We start from the raw sequence: 21,289 nt of genomic DNA, 5'->3' as shown, positions 1-21,289 counted from the left end.
GGATGCTTCACAGATAATTTATGATTCAGCTCTTGTCTCATATAAAAAACTGTCTATCTTGCATATGCTGTCATTTAATGACTGGGTAAAGATTCTGGCTACATTGGACAAGGACTCCCTAGAAGGAATTAACTTATTGACCCAATATATTGCCCAACTTCCAGTCCTTGCTACACAATATCAACAAGAGCTTGCTCAGTTTTCCTCTTCTGGAGCTGTGAGCTGTCAAACTTCCTTAGGAAACTCTCTGGGCTTAACCCCTCATTTGTTTGCACCCCGAATAACCCCTCCATCCCTCCAACTGGAGGAATATTCTGTAGAGATAGTGTTGCACTAGAGGCAGTAAAAGAATTCCAAAACAATCTTTGTTCCCTCAATGATGTCAACCTCCTGGAGATGGTACCAAAAATCTCTAAAGTGTTTTCTGTCTTACCAATAAGACAAATAGAAATTGAATCTCTCGGAGTTGATCATCAACTATGGGTTCTACCGAACAAGGCTTTCCTTGCCCCCATTCTTAGTGAAACCTGGGTGTACTTGGCCAATCTCCCAGCCTCAACAGTGGAAGACTATAAACTCAAGATTCTCAAAGGCGGGTAGTTCCTGGACAAGGGAGAACTAATTAAAGTACCCTTTAACCTCCATCTCATCGACCACTCCAAATGCCCCTCAAATGATGGATTGTACATACGTACTAAAGGAAGTATGGAATTTGCAAAAAGCAACCCAGATTTCTACACAGAGTCTATTTGGAATATCTTCCACCCCTATGTAAAATGTGCTTGCAGGTTTCTTGACCCCAAAGCTACCTGTGAATCAAGCATCATGTGGTTGGACCATGCAATATGGTTTATCCTCAACCACTTGGATCTGTTATTTCCAGAGAAACCTGTCGACTTTCATCTATCCCTCATCTGCTCTTGGCTTGGTGGACAGACTAAGCAGATTGTGATTGCACAAATAGCCTTTAATAATTTCCATGGTCTTATGCATGATATTTTGAAAGATCCCGGTCTATACCTCACCACCTATGCTAACTTTAAAGGAGTCAAATTCATCACGAATCTGCTTAAACCTTGTATTGAAGATGATGAGTCTCCTGCTCTAAAAAGAGCCAACTCTGTGGGTACTCCCAACTCCTTCACCTCGTTTTTTACACCTAGCTCCTCATCTAGTCGAGGAAAATCCCGTAGTGTTACAAGAGGGAGAGGTAGATTCCCCGCAATCAGAAACTTCCCTGAAATCTAACCCATGAATATATTGCAGGTATCTACCAACCCTTATGGAAGAAGGATTCTCAGCAAAGATGATTCGAATCATTGTGCTATCTACATACACTGTCTGTTTCACAATATCCTTCTCGATTGGATTTCACCAAAAAACCTTTTTTGTGAGTGCTTTGACATATATTTTGGTGATCATAAACTGCTTGACAACATTCTCATAGGATGGAAATACCATCATCCTATAAAAGGATTAGTTTTAAATAATGACTTTCTTAGACAAGAAACAATCCCTTACTGTACTTGCTTTCAATTCACCTCATTTTGCAGAAACTTTGAAGGATTTGGTAAACATGTCTGTACCCAGGATCTTAGCATTATCGACAATATCACAATACGAAGATTACTAGCCAAAGGGCTTAATCACATACCCAACTGTCCAAAAAACCCTTACCTTGCTCTGTCAGCTTTACTTAGCTGCCTCACTGACCTTGTTAGTGCTCTCCGACTGGAGATGACAGTACTACCGGACTTAAAGGAATCAGTGAAGGAAGGCTTCCTTCATAAAGTTTCTCAACTTCCTAGGAAATGGCTTTCGTCTGATAGCTCTTGGCTTACTCCTCAACTAGCTCTTGATTTTCAACTAATCTCAGATAAATGGCTTGTGGTTGGGCTTGACAAAAGTGCCAACTGTCCTACTATTATGTGCAAATACCTTGCTTGGATAGCCGCTCGGGATCAAGTTTCAGGAAAAGAATTCTGTCATACTAACAAAACACCGCAAGAGATCTCGGACAAGATCTCTAAACGTCTAGGACAACTTGGCTATTCTCTTAATAACACCAGGCTACCTGTACTATTTCCTACATATAAATTCCACAAACATAAATTCAGATGGATATCTGATGCCTCTAACTGCATCTTCACAGATATCACCAAGGATATTACTTTATGCCTTGATATTATTCTCACAGACTTTGAACTCATTTGTGCAGAGAAACAAAAAATCTGCAAAAAATTCTTAAATATCCAATACAATCCCTTCTGGCTAACAAAAAACGCTACAGAAGTCACACTTAACCTTCCTCGACATATCTTCCACATCTTTTCAGCTGACATAACACAATGCTATGAAAACATTCCACTTAGTGGAGAACTTGGCCTTAAGACTGTTTTAGCTAAGGTTATTAAATTAGCCTTCTCCAATGCTAAAAAAAGAATCATTCTATCTCTCTATCCAAGAAACCCAGATGGATTCAAACATCTCACTCCATACACCCTCTACACTTCAATGAAACAAATATCTACACCTATATCTTATGGCTGCTGAATAACTGCACTGTGTTTGTAGGTGGTTGCTGCTTTAACCAATGCCTTGGCATTCCTATGGGCTTCTCCTGCTCACCTCTTATGTGTAACATCTACCTTGCCTTTTTTGAATACAAATGGTGTCTAAAAAACTTGGAAACTAACCATAAATTACTTCCAATGTTCAATCATACGTTTAGATATATGGATGACCTGCTGAGTGTTAACAACAGAATGTTCTCTAACGAGATTGATCAAATCCACCCCCACTGCTTAAAGATTGAGCCTACCTCCCTCCCAGAAAATCCAACTGCTGTTGAGAAATTCTGTAAATCAACCCAGTTTCTCAACCTTTCAATCTCCCTTCATTCCCCATCTACAGACTGTTATGACCTTAGATTTATCTGGAGAAAGGATCTTCTCAAGCTGCCTCATATAGAATTCATCAAAAGAAATAGAAATAGGCCATACAAAGCCGCTATTTGCTCCTATATTGGCATTCTCTACTTAATTTGTTACTCGTCATCTACCTCTTCTTTGGCCTGGGAAGAAATATCTGTGCTAATCAAGAAATACTGCCGGAACGGGTTTAACCGTAATCAGATCAAGAATACCATCATGAAGGCCCTCAATCGACATAACTGGCCGGGGCTATTGTTTCAAAAAGAGAGTCTTATCTCTCTCATTAGGTAGTAGGCCCATACACAATGGGCCTACTACTGACCCATTGTGTGTGGCGCCTGGGTTAGGGCGGGTACACACACACACACACACACACACACACACACACACACACACACACACACACACACACACACACACACACACACACACACACACACACACACACACACACACACACACACACACTTGAATACTATTCATATGAAGAAAAACTCTCAAAAAAACAAAAACAACCCCCCTTCCCCCCCCCCCCCCCCCCCTTCCCCCCCCGTTTTTAGGCTCCTCCTACCTGGTCCATACTAGGTCTAAAAAGCTTTTATTGATTGTTTATTTTGACCACTACAGGGGGCCAAGCCCTCTACTAAGTAATGATGCTCTGTCGAGCGTGATCAACGGCTACTGCCCTCAAGGATTAGCGAAGGCGGCCCTCATCCTCCTCCCAGTCTGTCGATCTCCATTGAAAGCTATAGACGGAATACTCGATGCTATATCTCTTACTCATGGCGGAGCGTGGCCTTCCTCTCTCGAGAACGTGACACTGCACAAGGGCAAGATTTGCCTCCTCCTGCTATAAAAACAGGTGAGGGCGCATCTCTACCCCTCACTTAGCTATATTGGGTGTGTTGAGTCATTTTGTGAAACATTTCCTGTCTGCTTGCCACTACCAAGGAGAATGGAGCTCTCCTTGGAGGTGACTCAGGTGTTCAATTCCTCCTCGGCTGAGTTTACTGTTTTTCTGCACCATTTTTTAACACTTATTGAAGGTGTTTTCCTACCTTCTGCTTGGTAAAAACATGTATAGTGTGTAGGCTCGTTTTTCATTATGGGCTTCTTGCAAAAACTAAGCAGATTGGCACTTTCTGCTGATATTCTTAAAGGGCTGGATATAGTGAAAATAAGGATTAGGGCATCCCTGCCATATGCATAAGAAAATGCTCCTGACCTAGAACTGTTGGGCCGTCCTTGTGACTTACTGTAAGCGATGTCGATTACTGCAGGTTCATATACTTTCAAAACTTGACTGGATTTTTTGTTTGCTAAAAGCCTAGCCACTATAGGTGGCCGTGGGCCTCTTGTGCATAAAAAATAATCATGGTCTGCATAATTGGGTGGCCTCAGGGCGCAATACTTCACCTCCACATAAGACTGCGTGTGCATGAATGACAGTAGGTGTTGGTGAGTATGTGGTGGTGAGTATGAAGGGTGGATTGATGGCCGTTCAGGCTTCTGTTGGGTGAGAAGCAAAAGGTGGGTTGTTACTGTATAACCGACTGTGTAAATGGTTACTACAAGGGATTATGGCCAATGGGCCACTTGGCGAAAACAAACAGCAGGTTGTTGTCGCTGTGATTATGGTTTTTTTATCTGACAGTCCTCGAAATCAGTGGGCTCTTTCTTTCTTTCTTCCATGATTAACTTGTTGCTTAGTATATTTTGGAACTCATATGCCGGACATTGCATATGGGAGTAACCTGACATCTTTTCCGAAGGTAAGTATATAGCAGCTCATTCTTCTAAACTTTTGAAATAAGCCATGGTTGGTATGACCAGACACTATTGTTCGAGATAATCGATAATGACTCTTTGGATAAAGAAGGTAAGTGAATATTTTTACTTGGGTATAGCTTCCAAGCTTTTTGGCAAGAAAATGATAAAGTTTTTTTTACTACTCTCCTAAACTAGTTACATTTTTTTATTAGTTGGTGGTAAAAAAAAAAGGTAATCACCACCAGCGTCTATAACCTCTGGTTAAACAAAAAATATCAGATCTCGCATCTTTTTGTACCTTTTGATACCATGGGTCCTACTGATTGAAGAAGGTAAGTATATAGTTGCTTCTTTATACATGGTCACTAAGTGGTAGCTTTTAGGTGTTACCCTTGATGGACTCCACCATAATTTAAAAAGGAATATGAAAAATTGCTAACATACTAAATGAATAAACTAGCTTGTCTAAAGTAATTAAAACCTATAAGATGGACATGGATAACAACTGATATAGTCCATTGATACCTGTAAAACACATCCAAAGCTAACAGAATTGTTGTCTTGTTTGGATGGATGCAGGTAAGGACTCTATCTTATCTTGGATGGCTTTCTTTTCTTTGGCAAGCAACCTTTCTGTAATGAATTACTCACTGAGGAACCAGGAAGTTCTCCTATTTCTAGTTTTACTGAAGGAGGATCTCTTTCATACAATCATTGTACCTAAATAATTCTAATACTGAGTTATTTTTGTACATATCAGTTCATTTATTCCTTGGCCAGTTGTCTTTTGAATGTAAAAATTCAATTATGTCTTATTAGTTAAGATTTAAAACAGCTACACACACACACACACACACACACACACACACATATCTATATATATATAAATATATATAGACAAGTACACATAAAGAATTTGCCTATGTTTCGAACCATCACCATGAAGGGGAAGAGGATGCACCTGCTACTACTTGGTGTGATTAGTGCAAAATCTCCCCACCATCAGCCCCTCATCCACACACTCTTCCAGACACACATACACATAGATGGACTGGGGGAGGGTTTTTTTGGGTGTTAATTAGCATGAAAAACTGGCATGGATGAATTTCTCTCTCCTCATAGTGCTTGGCATTCACATTCTCGACCTCAAGAGGCTATACTTTGAGTTTTCAATTCACTGCACTCATAAATTCTTCATTGTGAAATGGTGTAAGAAAAAGGCATGCAAAGAAGAAGTGTGTGCTTCCATGCTACAAGAAAGAGAGTTTTTCCAACCTCAATGGTTGGAATAATGTCAAAAAGGGTGTCTATTAGTAGTTAATGGCGGACTCTCATACAAATTCATGGGATTAGAGGAGATTTTAACATAACCTTGGGCATAATTTCAGATGTCCAACCACGTCTTACAATGCATATTTTAGTAGCTATGCATGTCACATAGTCAGAGGTTTTCCCTATGAATTTTGATTGTAGCCATCAATTTGAGAAGTATAAGTTGAAAAGGCCCTTCATTGTCTGCCTTATATATTATACAAGAAGCAAATGATTCTAGGGATGGTTGAGCTTAGACATTCCTCATAGAAAATGGCCCTTCAATGGCATCAACATCAAGATTTTTATTGAAATGGAAGTTGAAGTTGATCTTTTCTCCATTAGTTGGCACAAAACCACACCTTTTTGGTGTTTTTTTAGCACTATAACCACATCTGTCAACCTTGGAGGCCTATCATAGTCTCTAACAAAGGGTCTCTAGATTAGGAAGGGTTCTATGAGACCTACAAAGTGTGTCTCTACTAGGATAAGGGTAGAAGAAAAGAACAAAAACCTATGGGGGCTCAACTGAGGAGATAGCCGGTTTGGGAGTTCAAATTCTTGGATGATGGCCTTATCGCCTTGATAGACTGCCCATTTACCTTGCTTGTGGAATTTGTGCATCCTCTTGAGTTCACCTGAAGGGTTCCCTAGATTCATGGGCAACTCCCTTTGTAGGGCTTTTTTTGGGAGTGGTATCCTAGCCACATGCTTTGTACCACACCCTTTGTACTACCTACTAGATGGTCTTGCTATTTCTACTTAAGTAGCATACTCTTGTACACATTTCTTAAGTGTGAATTTCAATATTTAAGCTTTACTTATTATGGTAATCTAGTCTATTGTAACATTAAGCATTAGACCAATTACTATGGATGCTACATTGATTAGATCACCACATATTAACAATTGGTATCAAAACCTTTACTAGACTACCATTCCAAGTTTGATCTACCCTAGTAATAATTCTCTCTTTTGCATAGGACAAATTAGAGTTGGAAATTCTAGTCTTGAATCTACTAATATGTCCAAGGGCCAACCTCTTGAGCCACTACTCTCCTAGTTGTTTAGGGAGTTAATTGAGCACTTGTCAGTTGTCAGAAAAGTGTGTGTAGCCCTATTGCTTCTTTGCATTGATATAATCCTCAAATAAATCCACTCAATCTTCAATTGATATTACTGGGTTCTCTTCCAATGGTTGATGAAATATGGGATGGATTAATCTCTAGATGTTTAGCATTAGTAGAGCATGTTTTTAGCACAATTTCACCCCCTCTTTACCTAATCTCTGTCCTAATTTTCAATCATCCCAAAAGCATTGAACCTAACCAAGGTTCAAGCCCTCTTCATAAGCTTTCTTTTGATTCTAAACCTTGTGGTCAATTGGATTTCATGATTTTTTTGGGGACCACTGGCCACCGGCCATTGACTACTGGCCAACCGACCGGTCGTTTTCTGACCACTTTCCGGCCGCCATCCGACCATAATATTCCAGCGGAAATTAATATTTTGGTGGTGGTGAAAATTGTGGTTTTCGGTGAGTGATTATGGTTTCCGGTGAGTGATTTTTCTTCATGGACGATGGCTTCTCCTCATAATGGGGGCCTTACAAATGTGCGTTTTTACCACAAAAAATTACAAGGGTTAAATCAGGCTCCATACTTAACAATAATCCAACCCAGCTTGTGTAGTTCTGTGCAACATTTGCGAGGAGACATTAAAAAAAACTACCCTCTCCTTCGTGCTCAACCACCACATGCCGAGCCTGTGTCGCCTGCTCTGGCTCCGCATTACCCATCATATCTCCCAGCTTAACCAAGCACATCACTCTCCTCCCCTTTTGCTTATGTTCTTTTTTTTCCCTTAACTCCAAAAAAAAAAAAGCATCTCCTTAAGATTTCGCTCAAACAAATGTCGTATTGAATGTATCATTCTTTTGAGTAGGGGGTACGCGGTTGGGAAAAATCCTTTAAAAAACAGAGTATAATGTGATTCTTCTCGACAACATGCAAAAATGGAAATCTGAGAGGCATACGACAGATGTCAAGCGATGCAACATGCAAACCAAAGGGCGTGAGCGAGAAGCGAGACAATGTGCATTGAGAGGTAGGTGGCAGATGGTGGGGTAGGAAGTAGCATAGCATGTAGATGGGGGAAATCTATTTTTTATATATGTTAAGGACACCTTTGAGCACTAGCCGCTCGGGTGCAAGTTAGCTAGAGCAACACTCACGTGTCCTCTAAGCTGGCCGGCACAAGTTCAAGGCTTGTGAGTCACTTGCCATTAGAGTTTTAATCCTCTAGCAAGGCAAGGGATGAAACAAATGTGAAGGAATAGATCGTAGGTGTGCGTGTGTGCAATGGAGATGGAGAGAGAGAGAGAGAGAGAGAGAGAGAGAGAGAGAGAGAGAGAGAGAGAGCACAACACAGGGATGTGGGTTTTTGCTCTCAAATCTCACTGTATGAGCACAATGTGAGAATGAGTGAGAGCTCTTTATTCTTTGTATGTATAAAAGAATAAGGAGATAAATGTAGGAGGTCGGACACTGGTCGACGAACACGAGCAAAACACGTTGAGGCACACCGCCTTTACCTAACATTTTTCCATTCTCCCACTAAAGGTTGTGTGCCGATAAGTGGCGGGAAGACTAGCCTACAACTAGTATATACAAGAGGTGAGAGAAGACGGCTCTCAACCTATGCCCACTGTCTCACTCCAAACACATGAGCCAAGATGACACTCCTGATGCAGGTATCTTGTGTAGACCTGCATGGCTCCACAATGCACAATTCCAGTGTCAGTCAATCGCACAACTGACAATTCCCACTGCAAATACACCAATCCCATAAGCAAGATCAGGTCTCGAAACCAAAAGTTCAGGCATGAGAGATCCAAAAGCCGACGAAACATGCATTATGTGTGCCAACCTATCCCTGTCAGCAACCTCAGTGCCATATGCATCCTCATCAAGAACCACTTGACTATGCATCACCATGTCAGCATCGTCTGGCAAAGGCATATCTGCTGAGAATGATTGCAAAATAAAAAAATCAGCACAATTACAATCACACACAATTGAAGGACATTGTCGCCCTCAAACGTATCAGACGCATCATATTGACTAAGCTGTGCATCTCTAGAGATACCAAAGTTTGCATGAACGTCACCACAAGACAAATGTACAACCTTCTCTTCATGTAGAACATCTGCAAAAGAGACACGCCTCGTCTCTTGCTCCAAACATGGCTGCAAATACACAGAGACTACATCGTCTTGTGTGTCAGAAATATGCAAAGGGTATACCAGACCACTCCAAGCACCTCTGGCTATCACCAGTGTTCCCCAATGCATCTGAAACGATCACTCTCCAAGCAGTACACAATGTCCACTACTCTACAATTGATGCACTAAAATGAGACTCTGGCTGAGTCATGGTACATAACGTACATCTCGTAGCGTAAGCGACGCACCGCTAGGTAAATACATGCATACATCTCCATCACCCTCTATGTCATATGCTGAACCATTAGCAAACTGCACACAACCAAGTCTTCCACTAGAGAAAGAGAAAAATAAATCACAACATGGCGTCATGTGAAAAACTACATGCTCGTCTAGTAGAAAACGCATAGACGACGTGCTATCTCAAGGCACAAAGTAGTCTGAAGGCAAGCTAGACTCAAAAGTGACATTCCCATCACATGCATACTCTTTAGCATCTGTCCTCATAGTAGCACCATGCATCTGTCCTCATATGTCCATCATGGTCACAGTGCCAACATGTCTGTCATGATCGTGATCAAGGATCGCCTCTAACCTGAAGTGTCTCCATATCCATGCCAAAACTATGACAAACAATGCTTGAGATCACAAGACTCTCCCACCTGAGAGCAAACCACTGTCACAAGCAAAGAAGATGAGCAAACAGTCAAGCTCACTAGCCTGCAATAGGCATACATATCTGGCAAAATTTTGGTAGAGTCTCTCCTATAATTGGAGAAAAAAACTTAGCAGTAAGTTGCAATGGAGACAACAACAAATGCCAAAATGGCCAATCCGAGAATGTACTCATCTGAAATCACCTCACAAAGTCATACACAGAGCCAAACCGCTCTAGCCGGAGTATCAGTCAACAATGCCATAAATGACATGCATATGTGAGTGAAAAAGTGCTGCCAAAATGTGTCAATGAATGAACAATGTGCCAGAAAAGCGTAGCATACACAACCTGTGTAAAAGTGGAAGTCAAAACTCAACCACTATCAAGAGTAAGAAGAACTGTACTTATAGAGTAGCACAAGATCATGTATGGTTGAAAAATATGGCTGCAAATTAGCCCCAAAAAAGCTCAAAATTTAGCTCTCAAATAGCTGAAGAAACAGCTCACAATTGTGCTGCAAATTAGCTTACAATTGAGCCATACATAGGCACCTGTGAAGAGGGAATGATGGCTGAAAAATGCAGCTCACAAATGACCCTCAAATCTGCCTGTAAACCTGTCAATGTGAAAGCTAAGCTCGATCACAAACTATGGTGAGTAAACTCCAACCACTATCCCACAAAAGCATACACAAAGCAAAAGCTCAAGACACTTGTTGTGTCAAAACCAGTATGCAAGCCAAAACACTACAAAAGATGTCCTCAACTGTAAATGGCAACACCTAAGGGAGTACTAGACTCAACCTGTAATTGGGAGTCAAAACTGGAAGCTCCAAATGGCCGAGCACTCATAGATCAAGACCAAAAATGTAGAGAGAAACACGCTCGCGATGCACCATCCGAAAGGATTCAAAGGAAAAACATTGCACTCAAATCTTGAGTGCTACAAGCAATCGCAATATCGATCGCACCAACGATGGCATAAAACTGCTAGGAAAATATCACCAGAGTTTCATCAGCAAAACGGCTACAAAACTGGCAACCAAAGTGACTGCATGCTCAAAACCATGAGCAACCAAAGCGCATTAAACCGCACTCCGTATGCATGCACCAATCTCCACACTTTGCATACATCATTACAAATGCCTGCAAATCTAGTACACAAATACCTGCTCTACCTGTGACTGCAATAAAACATACTCGAGACATACATTGTCGAGCTCAAACTGCAATCACATGAGTCTCGTTGAGCATCTAACCACACATATCATACAACGTATCCTCCCACACGTGAGCAAACTTGCAGCCAATACCTCTCTCACATCGGAGAGCAAACTATGTGTGAAATACTGCGAGACACACAATAACCAACTAATGCAGCATAAATTTTAGAGGTCAAAATCAGTCCAAATGGACATAACCATTGCGTCTGGAGCGTGCCAAAACCCCAGGTTACATCCTAAACTTGCATAATAAACTTGCATAAATCGCATTTCATATGCAAAAGTTACGCAAAAAACTATTATTTTAAAGCCCAAAAAATGACCTGCAAAAATGAAAATCTGCATTCTTCCTGCAAGTATGACTGCAAAAAAGCATACACACATGCAATACACCCTCCTCTCAAGCTTGGAAATGTCTCTCAAGCTTCCATGAGCACAGATATGGTGGTTGCTCACCAATCTCAAGCTTCCATCGAAAGAGAGCTCACCATAGCCGAAACTTACTTCTCTGTAGCACTCCATTTGTCGTGAAGCCAAAGCTCTGATACCAATTGTGAAGGAATGGATCGTAGGCGTGTGTGTGTGCAACAGCAGAGAGAGAGAGAGAGAGAGAGAGAGAGAGAGAGAGAGAGAGAGAGAGAGAGAGAGAGAGAGAGAGAGAGAGCACGACACATGGATGTGGAGTGGAGCTCCTAAATCTTATTGTATGAGCACAATGTGAGAATGAGTGAGAGTTCATTATTCTTTGTATGTATAAAGAATAATGAGATAAATGTGGGCATCCGGACACTGGCCAATGGACACGGACAAAGCACGGTGAGACACATCGTCTTTACCTAACAACAAAAGCATCTCTAGAGATTCTGGGCAATAGTACTTGAAAGCTACCAGTAGGGTGTATAAAGAATAATGAGATAAATGTGGGCATCCGGACACTGGCCAACGGACACGGACAAAGCACGGTGAGATACAATAGTACTTGAAAGCTACCAGTAGGGTGTATAAAGAATAATGAGATAAATGTGGGCATCCGAACACTGACCAACGGACACGGACAAAGCACGGTGAGATACATCACCTTTACCTAACAACAAAAGCATCTCTAGAGATTCTGGGCAATAGTACTTGAAAGCTACTAGTAGGGTGTATAAAGAATAATGAAATAAATGTGGGCATCCGGACACTGGCCAACGGACACGGACAAAGCACGGTGAGACACATCGCCTTTACCTAACAACAAAAGCATCTCTAGAGATTCTGGCCAATAGTACTTGAAAGCTACCAGTAGGGTGTATAAAGAATAATGAGATAAATGTGGGCATCCGGACACTGGCCAACGGACACGGACAAAGCACGGTGAGACACATCGCCTTTACCTAACAACAAAAGCATCTCTAGAGATTCTGGGCAATAGTACTTGAAAGCTACCAGTAGGGTGTATAAAGAATAATGAGATAAATGTGGGCATCTGGACACTGGCCAACGGACACGGACAAAGCACGGTGAGGTACATCATCTTTACCTAACAACAAAAGCATCTCTAGAGATTCTGGGCAATAGTACTTGAAAGCTACCAGTAGGGTGTATAAAGAATAATGAGATAAATGTGCGCATCCGGACACTGGTCAACGGACACGGACAAAGCACGGTGAGATACATCACCTTTACTTAACAACAAAAGCATCTCTAGAGATTCTGGGCAATAGTACTTGAAAGCTACCAGTAGGGTGTATAAAGAATAATGAAATAAATGTGGGCATCCGGACACTGGCCAACGGACACGGACAAAGCACGGTGAGACACATCGCCTTTACCTAACAACAAAAGCATCTCTAGAGATTCTGGGCAATAGTACTTGAAAGCTACCCAGTAGGGGATTCATCACTTCAAGCTCATGTCTATCATCTTTTTTTTGGCAGTACTCACCAATAGGTGAGTTGGAAATAAATTAAAAAACCAAAAGAGTGACAACATTATCTCATGCACAACATGTGCCATGAGAGCCCCCCATCCAAAAAGAGAGCAAATAATTTAGAGCTTATGCCTATCATCCTTAGCTAGGTTACATTTTATTAAAGCAAATCGCACACATCCTGTGCTAATCCATATGAACAAGTTTATGTCTATGATCCTTAACTAGGTTACTTTTTATAAAGATATTAGACCTCCCCAATCTCTAAAAATTGAAAATTCTTTCAAAGCATATCAAGTGAGTAAGTGAAGGGTGAGTTTAGGAGATGAAGAGATGGATGAAAGTGGAAAGCCAAAAGACATATGAAGGTGGAAAGTCACAAGACCTTTTGTGTCCATATAAAGAGATGTTCGATTTCACATTGTATATTTGTGTTTCTCTTCTCCTTTATTTTTTCTTTAACATTTTCTTCTCTTTAAAGTATCCTCTCTCTCTCTCTCTCTCTCTCTAAAAGTTGTATCCATCCTTCTCACATCCACGTGATACTATTGCAAATCTATGTGCTTTGTCATTGCTGCTTGTTGTTACATGTTCTAGAGTAGTACATCGTTTTTGTTGTTATATAAAGAATCTTTGAATTATGAATATCTTTTAATTCTTCTGAAGCCATTAGGAACACCTTTTATAAGAAAAACAAGCTAATTATGATTATACAAGCCATTTTATTGATAATTTCCCTCATGTGGAGCACTTATCATGGTTACAAGGTAGTCAAACATATATTACGCATAGCCGTGCCTTCATGCATACTTGTGAAGCCACAATTTTTGGATCAAACAGATTTATCAAACGTTAAAATAAACTCAAATAATGTATTTTTCGGTAAGGGTGGTTGTGTGTGTGTGTGTGTGTGTGTGTGTGTGTGTGTGTGTGTGTGTGAGAGAGAGAGAGAGAGAGAGAGAGAGAGAGAGAGAGCCTTGTGTGGGTGTTTTTTTTTTTTTTTTGGGTTGTTATGTGTTAGGGCAAGGGGGACACGATTTTGGTTTAGAAAATGTTCACTTGCTAATAAGTACTTTACCGGAGGCAAGAGCTTGATTTACGCTACTCTTGAATTTTCTGAACCAATCCACTTGGGCTCCAATATGAAATGGTGTTATAAAGGTGGTGTTCATAGCAGTGGCACCCACCACTGCAAAGTTTGCTCCTGAGGCAAAATTAGCGCCAAAGCCCTTCAAGTATGGATGTAGCAAGGGCAAACCAGCTGCCTGTGCTGCAAATTCATATACACAAACAAGAATCATGTTTTTTTTTAATGAAAAATCTTGAGTTTTTGGTCATGCATTGTAGTTGCCATGAGAACCTAAGAGAGAGTCCTTGAGGGCCACACTTGCACACATTTGTCATTTACTAGTCAATAGGTGTCGTTTTTTACGATGGCACTTGTGTGTGTGTGTGTGTGTGTGTTGTTGTTCACTGTCTCACCCAGTGTGGCTTGAACCGAGTCCACATGGGGAGAGGGGGTTGCCAAAATCCTTTCCCTCTTTATATATACTATAGATGCACCCATTAGTCTACCCCACTTTTAGCATTCTTTATCATGACTTAAGACTAGGTAAACTCAAAGGGCCCTCACACGAGTTATTGACGATCTCCAACATCCTTAATCATCTTATAGATACTAGTGCGTCCGACGACCGAAGGCCGCCTCTCTCTCTCTCTCTGTCTATATATATATATATCTGTGTGTGTGTGTGTGTGTGTGTGTGTGTGTGTGTGTGTGTGTGTGTGTGTGTGTGTATCATTGTGCTCTCGAAGCTATTCGCCACACCCGTCGCTTGAAGGAGTTTTTGACACGTGGCAGGGAGGGGGACTAGAATCCCTCCCCCCATTATACTTAGATGATAGATTGTTAGCTCATCCACAAAGACTGGTCTAATAAAAAAGAGGAAAAAAAATTAGAAGTTATCCCTTTGATCTTTTAAGGCTACAGTTATTTGAGTAAGTGTATGGGTTATTGGCTCCCTGCAAAAGCCAGAGATTTGTAGTCCCTTGGCAAATTTCCTTGGCATGGGCTCTCTTGTATCCTTCTTGTTTTTTTTTTTGTTGCAAAACTCACTAACTGTGAGTAGTGAATTAAAATAAGAAAAATTACATGAGACAGCCCTACTCAAATCGAGCCAGGCTTCTACCAAGTCAAACCAGAATTACAAAGATCCAGCACACATGCAGAACCATATCATGATACCCATTATACAAAGGCTAATCAAGGAGCCACCCTCCCTCAGCACTAAAGGGCACGGGAGATTTATTGAAGCTCAAGCGGTGGGATCCACGGCAGCAAAGTTCGGACACGAAGATCAAGATGCGCGTAATCGTAGGATGCCGGGGTAAACTAGGACACCAAAAGGTAAACTTAGACAAGCAGGGAGGGCTGTCCACGTTTATTTATCATTTGCCGGTTTGTCCATATGTCAACTTCCCCGTCGCGGGCGTAGTGGTTAGTGCATTGGGCTCTCATGGTGGTGGCGAGGGTGAGGGTTTGAGACTCCATGCTTGCCATGGGCGCCCATTTTTTTCCGCCCTCAATCCCCCTCGAGATTCCTCCTTTCGACCTGCGCCGCCGATCCCATCTCTTTCTACCCGTGCCCTTTAGTGCCGTGGGCCACCCTCCTCGACATAGGAAAACCGCCAAAGCAATTCTGTATGGAGCCACAAGAGGCAAATACACTATCGCCGGGAATGCCTCTCCCATACCGAATCTAGGTGCACCAAAGATGCATGGGCTGAGAAATAGAGCCGGGTGTATTGGGTAGCCATAGAGACCTCTCTCTCTCTCTCTCTCTCTCTCTCTCTCGTGAGACCATGCATGCAGAGAGAGCATTGCAGGATTGCGGCTGGGTCCTTACACACCCACACATCCACCTTGACTATTAGGCTATGGTCTCATTGCCTATGTTCTCATTTTGGACACCGTTTGCAACAAATTGCAAGGCAAAGCTGCAAAGCTAATGAAGTCCTTGTTAACAAGACTCCACTGTTACAACTACCTGATCATAGCGGCCTATGTTAGATGTGACACCAATTTAATGGCCCACTAAGAGCAATAAGAAGGAAAACATTTTGCCATCATGTGGCACTTCAATTTTTATCCAATTTTCCACACTTGCTTCCTTGAATTCAACCTTTTTTTTTTTTTTCAAAACTCACAAATGTGAGTGATTGTATTAGAATGCCACCAAGAACTACTGATCAACACAACCCTGGAACAAGTAGACAGTTGGTGCCTACCTAGTTGTGAGTCGAAGTTGGAGTGGAAAGCTTGGTGATGGCCTAAGGATGGGCACTTCTTTAAGCCTCATACCAAAGAAGTATACCACACACTTATTGCTTCGATGGATTGGTTCTCTCCAATGAACAAACAATGGGGCATGAAGTGGCAAGGATCAAGATGGGTGAAAGTCACCAAGAACATATGGTGCCCACAATGGCTCCTCAATATGAAGGTTTTTCTCTCGAAGCTGGTATTGTGGGGAGCAATGCCGATTGGGAAAAGGCTCTTGCTAGGGGGATTGGCCCGGATAGATGCCCTCAATGTAGAGTGGTTAGTGAATACCTCTTCCACCTATTCAAGGAATACCCTGTGCGATCAACGGCCTTGCGGGTAAGATACGCAAATGGGTGTAAAGGACATGAAAGATTGGCTTTTATAAGAACAATCTATTCTTGGGAGGGAAGGCTTGGAAAAGCCAGAAGATGCTTATTGCAACATAAATTGTCAGATTCTGCTACTTCAACAAGTCTGGAAGGCTAGGAACGATGGTCGCCTATTCGACAAAACCATGGAAACAACCAAGTTCACAGAGATAGTACAAGAAAGCAGGGGGGCGATACTAGCCTTTGGAAAACGCAAGAACTTCGATGAATGGACTAGGATAACTGACACCGCTTCAACTGACTCTCATAGATAAGGACCCTGCGCTGGTCACAAGGTGGCTTCTAAGAGTTGTCATGGCTTGACACGGGCAAGGAAAATGTAATTTTTTGTGGTTGTTAATATAATTCACTCACCATTGTAAGTTTTGGAAAAAAAAATGCCACCAAGAAATGATTGTTAAGAATGAATCCTTGTGGGTGATGGGTAGCCAAGTAGGGTAATGGAGCAGTGAATAGGGGAAGGGGGGCGCTCGTACTGGAGACACTATTGCTCACGGGGAAGGTGTGTTGGTTGTGTATGTCTCATAAGTGAGGGCAATCAAGCTCGTGAGAGTGTGACGGTGCACGCAGGCTTGGCTTGTCTGGCTGCCCCTTACAGTCACGACTTGCAAAGCTACCCAAACCAATGAATCCTTTTTTCCAGGCACTAGTTCATAGAGCAACCCCAACAAGCAACCCTTCTGAGCTTGTTGTAGGTGTTGAGCCTAGCTATTGCCGCTTCTCATTCATCTTCGGTGCTCCTTCATATTTGGCGTTTTTTTTAGTATCATCTTTATCACATTTTTATTTTTAGCCTTCATTTAACTTGTGATGCTTTTCATTTGGCTATCTATGCCCAGATTAGATTAGATGTCAAGCCTTAGTCCATCTTCAACGTTTTCTTTTCTTCTTGATCTATCTTTGGCGCTCCCTCTTGCTTATTTTTCCCGTTGATAGGAGTCGTTCCCATTGGGTTTAGGCTTTTCCTTACCCCCCCCCCCCCCCCCCCCCCCCCCCCTGCCCCCCCGAAAAACCTAATGCTAGGCATTGCCCCATGAAGAAGTCTTTCACGGATGCAGAGATGTTGCCCTAGGGATCTCACTAAGTATATGTAACGTAGCATGTGTGTTCAATAGAAGGGATTTTGATTTCTTGTAAATTTACAGATTCATGTGTACAAGAGGGGTATAAGGGGTAATTAAAATCCATTTTGGTGAATGCACGTGATATAAAAAAAAATTACTTAGTGAACACCTTAGGGATGTTGCCCATAGAAGAGGACATCATAAGGTTCTCATAGATGATTACGGCAAAAAATTACAGGAAGGCATCGTGCCGATGGATGAAGGGGATGGATCGACACCGAGATCACCGAGCGTCGACATTTTAGTAGTTGATGCATCATCAAAGAGTCTGGCCTAGGCAAAAAATAAAGAATTGTTAGCTCATAAGAGTCTCCCCATTAAAGGAAAAGATAAAGTGGCCGACCTTAACATTAAAGGTTGTAATTTTGAAGTAAAGGCACTCAAGGCTAGGGAGCCTCAAGGCACCATTTGTATGGATGCTAACAAGTTGGCTACCAGATCTGGTTCTCTCATACCATGCATCTTATTTGTGAGCATTATGATCTTATGGTCTAGATCTTATGGACAAAAATGAAGCCACAACTAGTGAGGCATCTAGCGATGAAGGCCGTGAAAAACTAAAGACTATAAAGACCCACCTCAAACACGACCTGAAAGAATTCAATAGACAGATTGAGGGCGGCCCTAGCGATAACAAAAGATCTAGCTCACAGACTAAATGCAGTGGGCTACTCGAGGATGGGTTGGCGGATTGAGCATATAGTGCTCTAAAGAAGTCTCTCCCACAGTAGGTGGAGGTAGCAAAGGTCATCACAGTGGTGATTCCACCAACGTTTATCAAAAAGCAACTAGCCATGTAATCAAAGCTTATGCTTGTGTTTGGCTTCAGTGGGAGAGTCCCGAATAGATATGAGCTGATACAATGGATTCACGAACCACAAATTCTTAGGCATGGAGGAGCAATTGAAAGTATTGTATACCTTGTTAAAGGCTTCTGCTCAATCAGATTCAAGGACAACTCTGATGTTTTGAAGATCTGAAGGCCCCCTCTTGTTTAACAAGAAAACAATTTGTGTAGTACCATGGGAGGCCGTTTTTGATTTGACAGAATCCCTCCAGGGGACACATCTAGTTTGGGTCGAGTTCACGGGGCTACCAAATTGGCTTTGGGATAATATTAGGATGCTTGCTAGTCCTCGAGGAACCCCCTTTTTTGCTCCTAACAAAAGAGGACTAGGCAGGGCATCTAATTGGGTGTGCATAGGCCGGAATGTCTCTAAGACACCACCAAAGAGCATGGTCATCAATGCTAGACTAGTGCTAGTTACGATTCCACTCAACTTCAAAAGGAATTACTTTGGGGCATACTTTGAGTGTAACAAATTTGGGCACTTTGCCAAAGATTGCCTCAATGGAGGCTAAAGTAAATACCAACTGGGCAATGCAAGACTCCATGTTAGGAGGCGACAACCATATCTATGTAAAAAAAGCAACCGTAGATGGGAGTGAGAAACAGGTAAAGAATAGCAAAGAGTCAAGAGAAGGTGAAGAAAAAGAGGCTACGATCTGTGACAAAGAGATAACTAAACAGTAGGAGAAGACGGTGGATAAGCAGAGCTTCACTTGGTAAATCCCTAAAGGTCTAAGCAATGAGAATACTTCTCCACCTAAGTTTTAAAAAAGGACAACTTTGTCGGTGGTGCAATTCCTAGGCCTGAAGAGGCCAAAAGGGTAAAGGCAATAGCAAGGGACTCCATGTCACTTGAGACTACAAAACTTGGAAAGAGAGAAGCTACTCTCCTCCCACCCAACCAAAAGGGTCGAAGTCTGTCATTCTGCTTCACAATCCCTTTGCACTATTACAAGAAAAGAAATCCCTTGATTTGAATCCTCCAAAAAACCTCATGGTAACCTAGGGGAATGGGACTAATGGAGGAGGACACAAGGAAAGAGGGTACAATAGGAGAGTCTCAGGAGGTGGAGGAGTTTGTCCCCCTATCTTAGTAATGGAGGAGCTGATTATCCAATCATGGAATGTTAAGGGGCTAAAGACATAGAAGAAGAGCTCCCTCTTCTGGGAGGAAGCTAGAAAAGGAAAAGAAGTCAATTGTTGGGTTGTCCAAGAGCATCACCTCAATGCCGCAAGTAAAAGAAAACAAGCACTGGGGAAGAATCTTGTATTTTATGGAGAGGGGGGTGATGGGTACATCGATGTCCTTACGGTTGTGGACAAGGACCTAGAACCCAAGGTGGTGTTCAATCATCCATCTGGGAGGGCTTTGGGAGTAAAGATCAAGTGGGTGGACCAACATATCACCATAGTCAACATATATGGTCAATACATGGCAAAGGAAAGAGAGAATCTTTGAGAGCACTTGCAAGGCGTTCACATGGAAGGGGAATGGCTCCTGAAGGAGTCTTCAATATGGTGGAGAAGAGAAAGGATAGAATAGACTCATAACATGCTTGTGGGATCTGAGAGATCTAGATGGCAAAGCTTGTGTGAGAAGTGGTCTTTAATGGACTTGTGGGAGGTAGGTCCATGGAATAGCATGCTAGGATTCACATATACAAGCATGTAGTATGTTGGCACATCATCTTGATTGGATAGGCGCTATTGTTCCATCAAGCTGACTGACTGCCACCATTACTTGACATGAAGATGGCAGCTACACAATGCCTGTTTGGATCACCTATTATTAAGAATGAAATTCCATAAAACCAAAGAAGAAGGTCACTTCCCCCAAGGATCGAAGAAGCTTTTGACAACAGGGGATCATATTTTTAAAGACCCTCTCTTCAGAAACGTAGTCGTCAAAGCTATAAGAAAGCTTCATAAAGATGTGGACTGGTAAGCCTTAAGGCTTGGGATATCTTCACCAAGAATATTCAAAAAGCAATCAAGACTGCATGCCCTAGAATGAAGAAACACCACAAGGAGCACTTAAAGAAACTAGAAGATGAAGTAGAGATTTTAACCACACAAAAAAAGAAGGGATGGCTTCTGAAGCCGAGCACATAAGGTGGCTTGAAGCAAAATGCGACTTGACTGAACAAAAACTCAAGGAGGTGAAGAAGACCAAAATTCTATCTAGAGAGACTTTCCTCCAATCGGAGGAGTCTAATGAATCTCACTTCTTTAGTGCCCTCAAAGTCAAGAGAAATTGGGGCATCGTCCACTCGCTACACATGGGGAAGGAAAGGAAATTAAGTACTTGGATGAAATGTCTCATATGATGCTTAATCATTTGCAATAGATCATTTGCCAACGTGAGTCTTGCTCCCCAAAAGTGGATGAAGCCAAAGCTGCTCTTCTACGAAGTGTCAAAAAAACGGTATCACATTCAAACACCAACATCTTGGAGAAGGCATTCTTCGTGGAGGAATGCTCTCTTGCGATACAAGCTTTGGGCAAAGAGAAGTCTCCTAGATGGGACAGCATGACCATAGATTTCATCAAAGAATTTTGGGAGGAGCTTAAG

At 42.0% G+C, this 21,289-nt stretch overlaps 1 protein-coding gene across 2 annotated transcripts in view; it reads right to left on the bottom strand.

Moving 5' to 3' along the window:
* LOC147434685 (GDSL esterase/lipase ENOD8-like) overlaps positions 1–21,289 on the bottom strand; it is a 49,231-nt gene that overhangs the window by 6,532 nt on the left and 21,410 nt on the right. Inside the window, exon 2 of one of the 2 annotated variants that reach the window (XM_086491135.1) lies at positions 14,108–14,299. The exons of the other annotated variant lie outside the window; for it this stretch is intronic. Within the exon in view, the coding sequence (XP_086347261.1) occupies positions 14,108–14,299 (192 nt within the window). The remainder of the gene's footprint in view (positions 1–14,107; positions 14,300–21,289) is intronic. 2 annotated transcript variants of the gene reach the window in all.

The sequence above is a fragment of the Adiantum capillus-veneris genome, chromosome 19 (genome assembly GCF_014529385.1).
Source record: "Adiantum capillus-veneris isolate H3 chromosome 19, ASM1452938v2, whole genome shotgun sequence".
Classification (NCBI taxonomy): domain Eukaryota; kingdom Viridiplantae; phylum Streptophyta; class Polypodiopsida; order Polypodiales; family Pteridaceae; genus Adiantum; species Adiantum capillus-veneris.
This window is presented reverse-complemented; position numbering and strand designations above follow the sequence as displayed.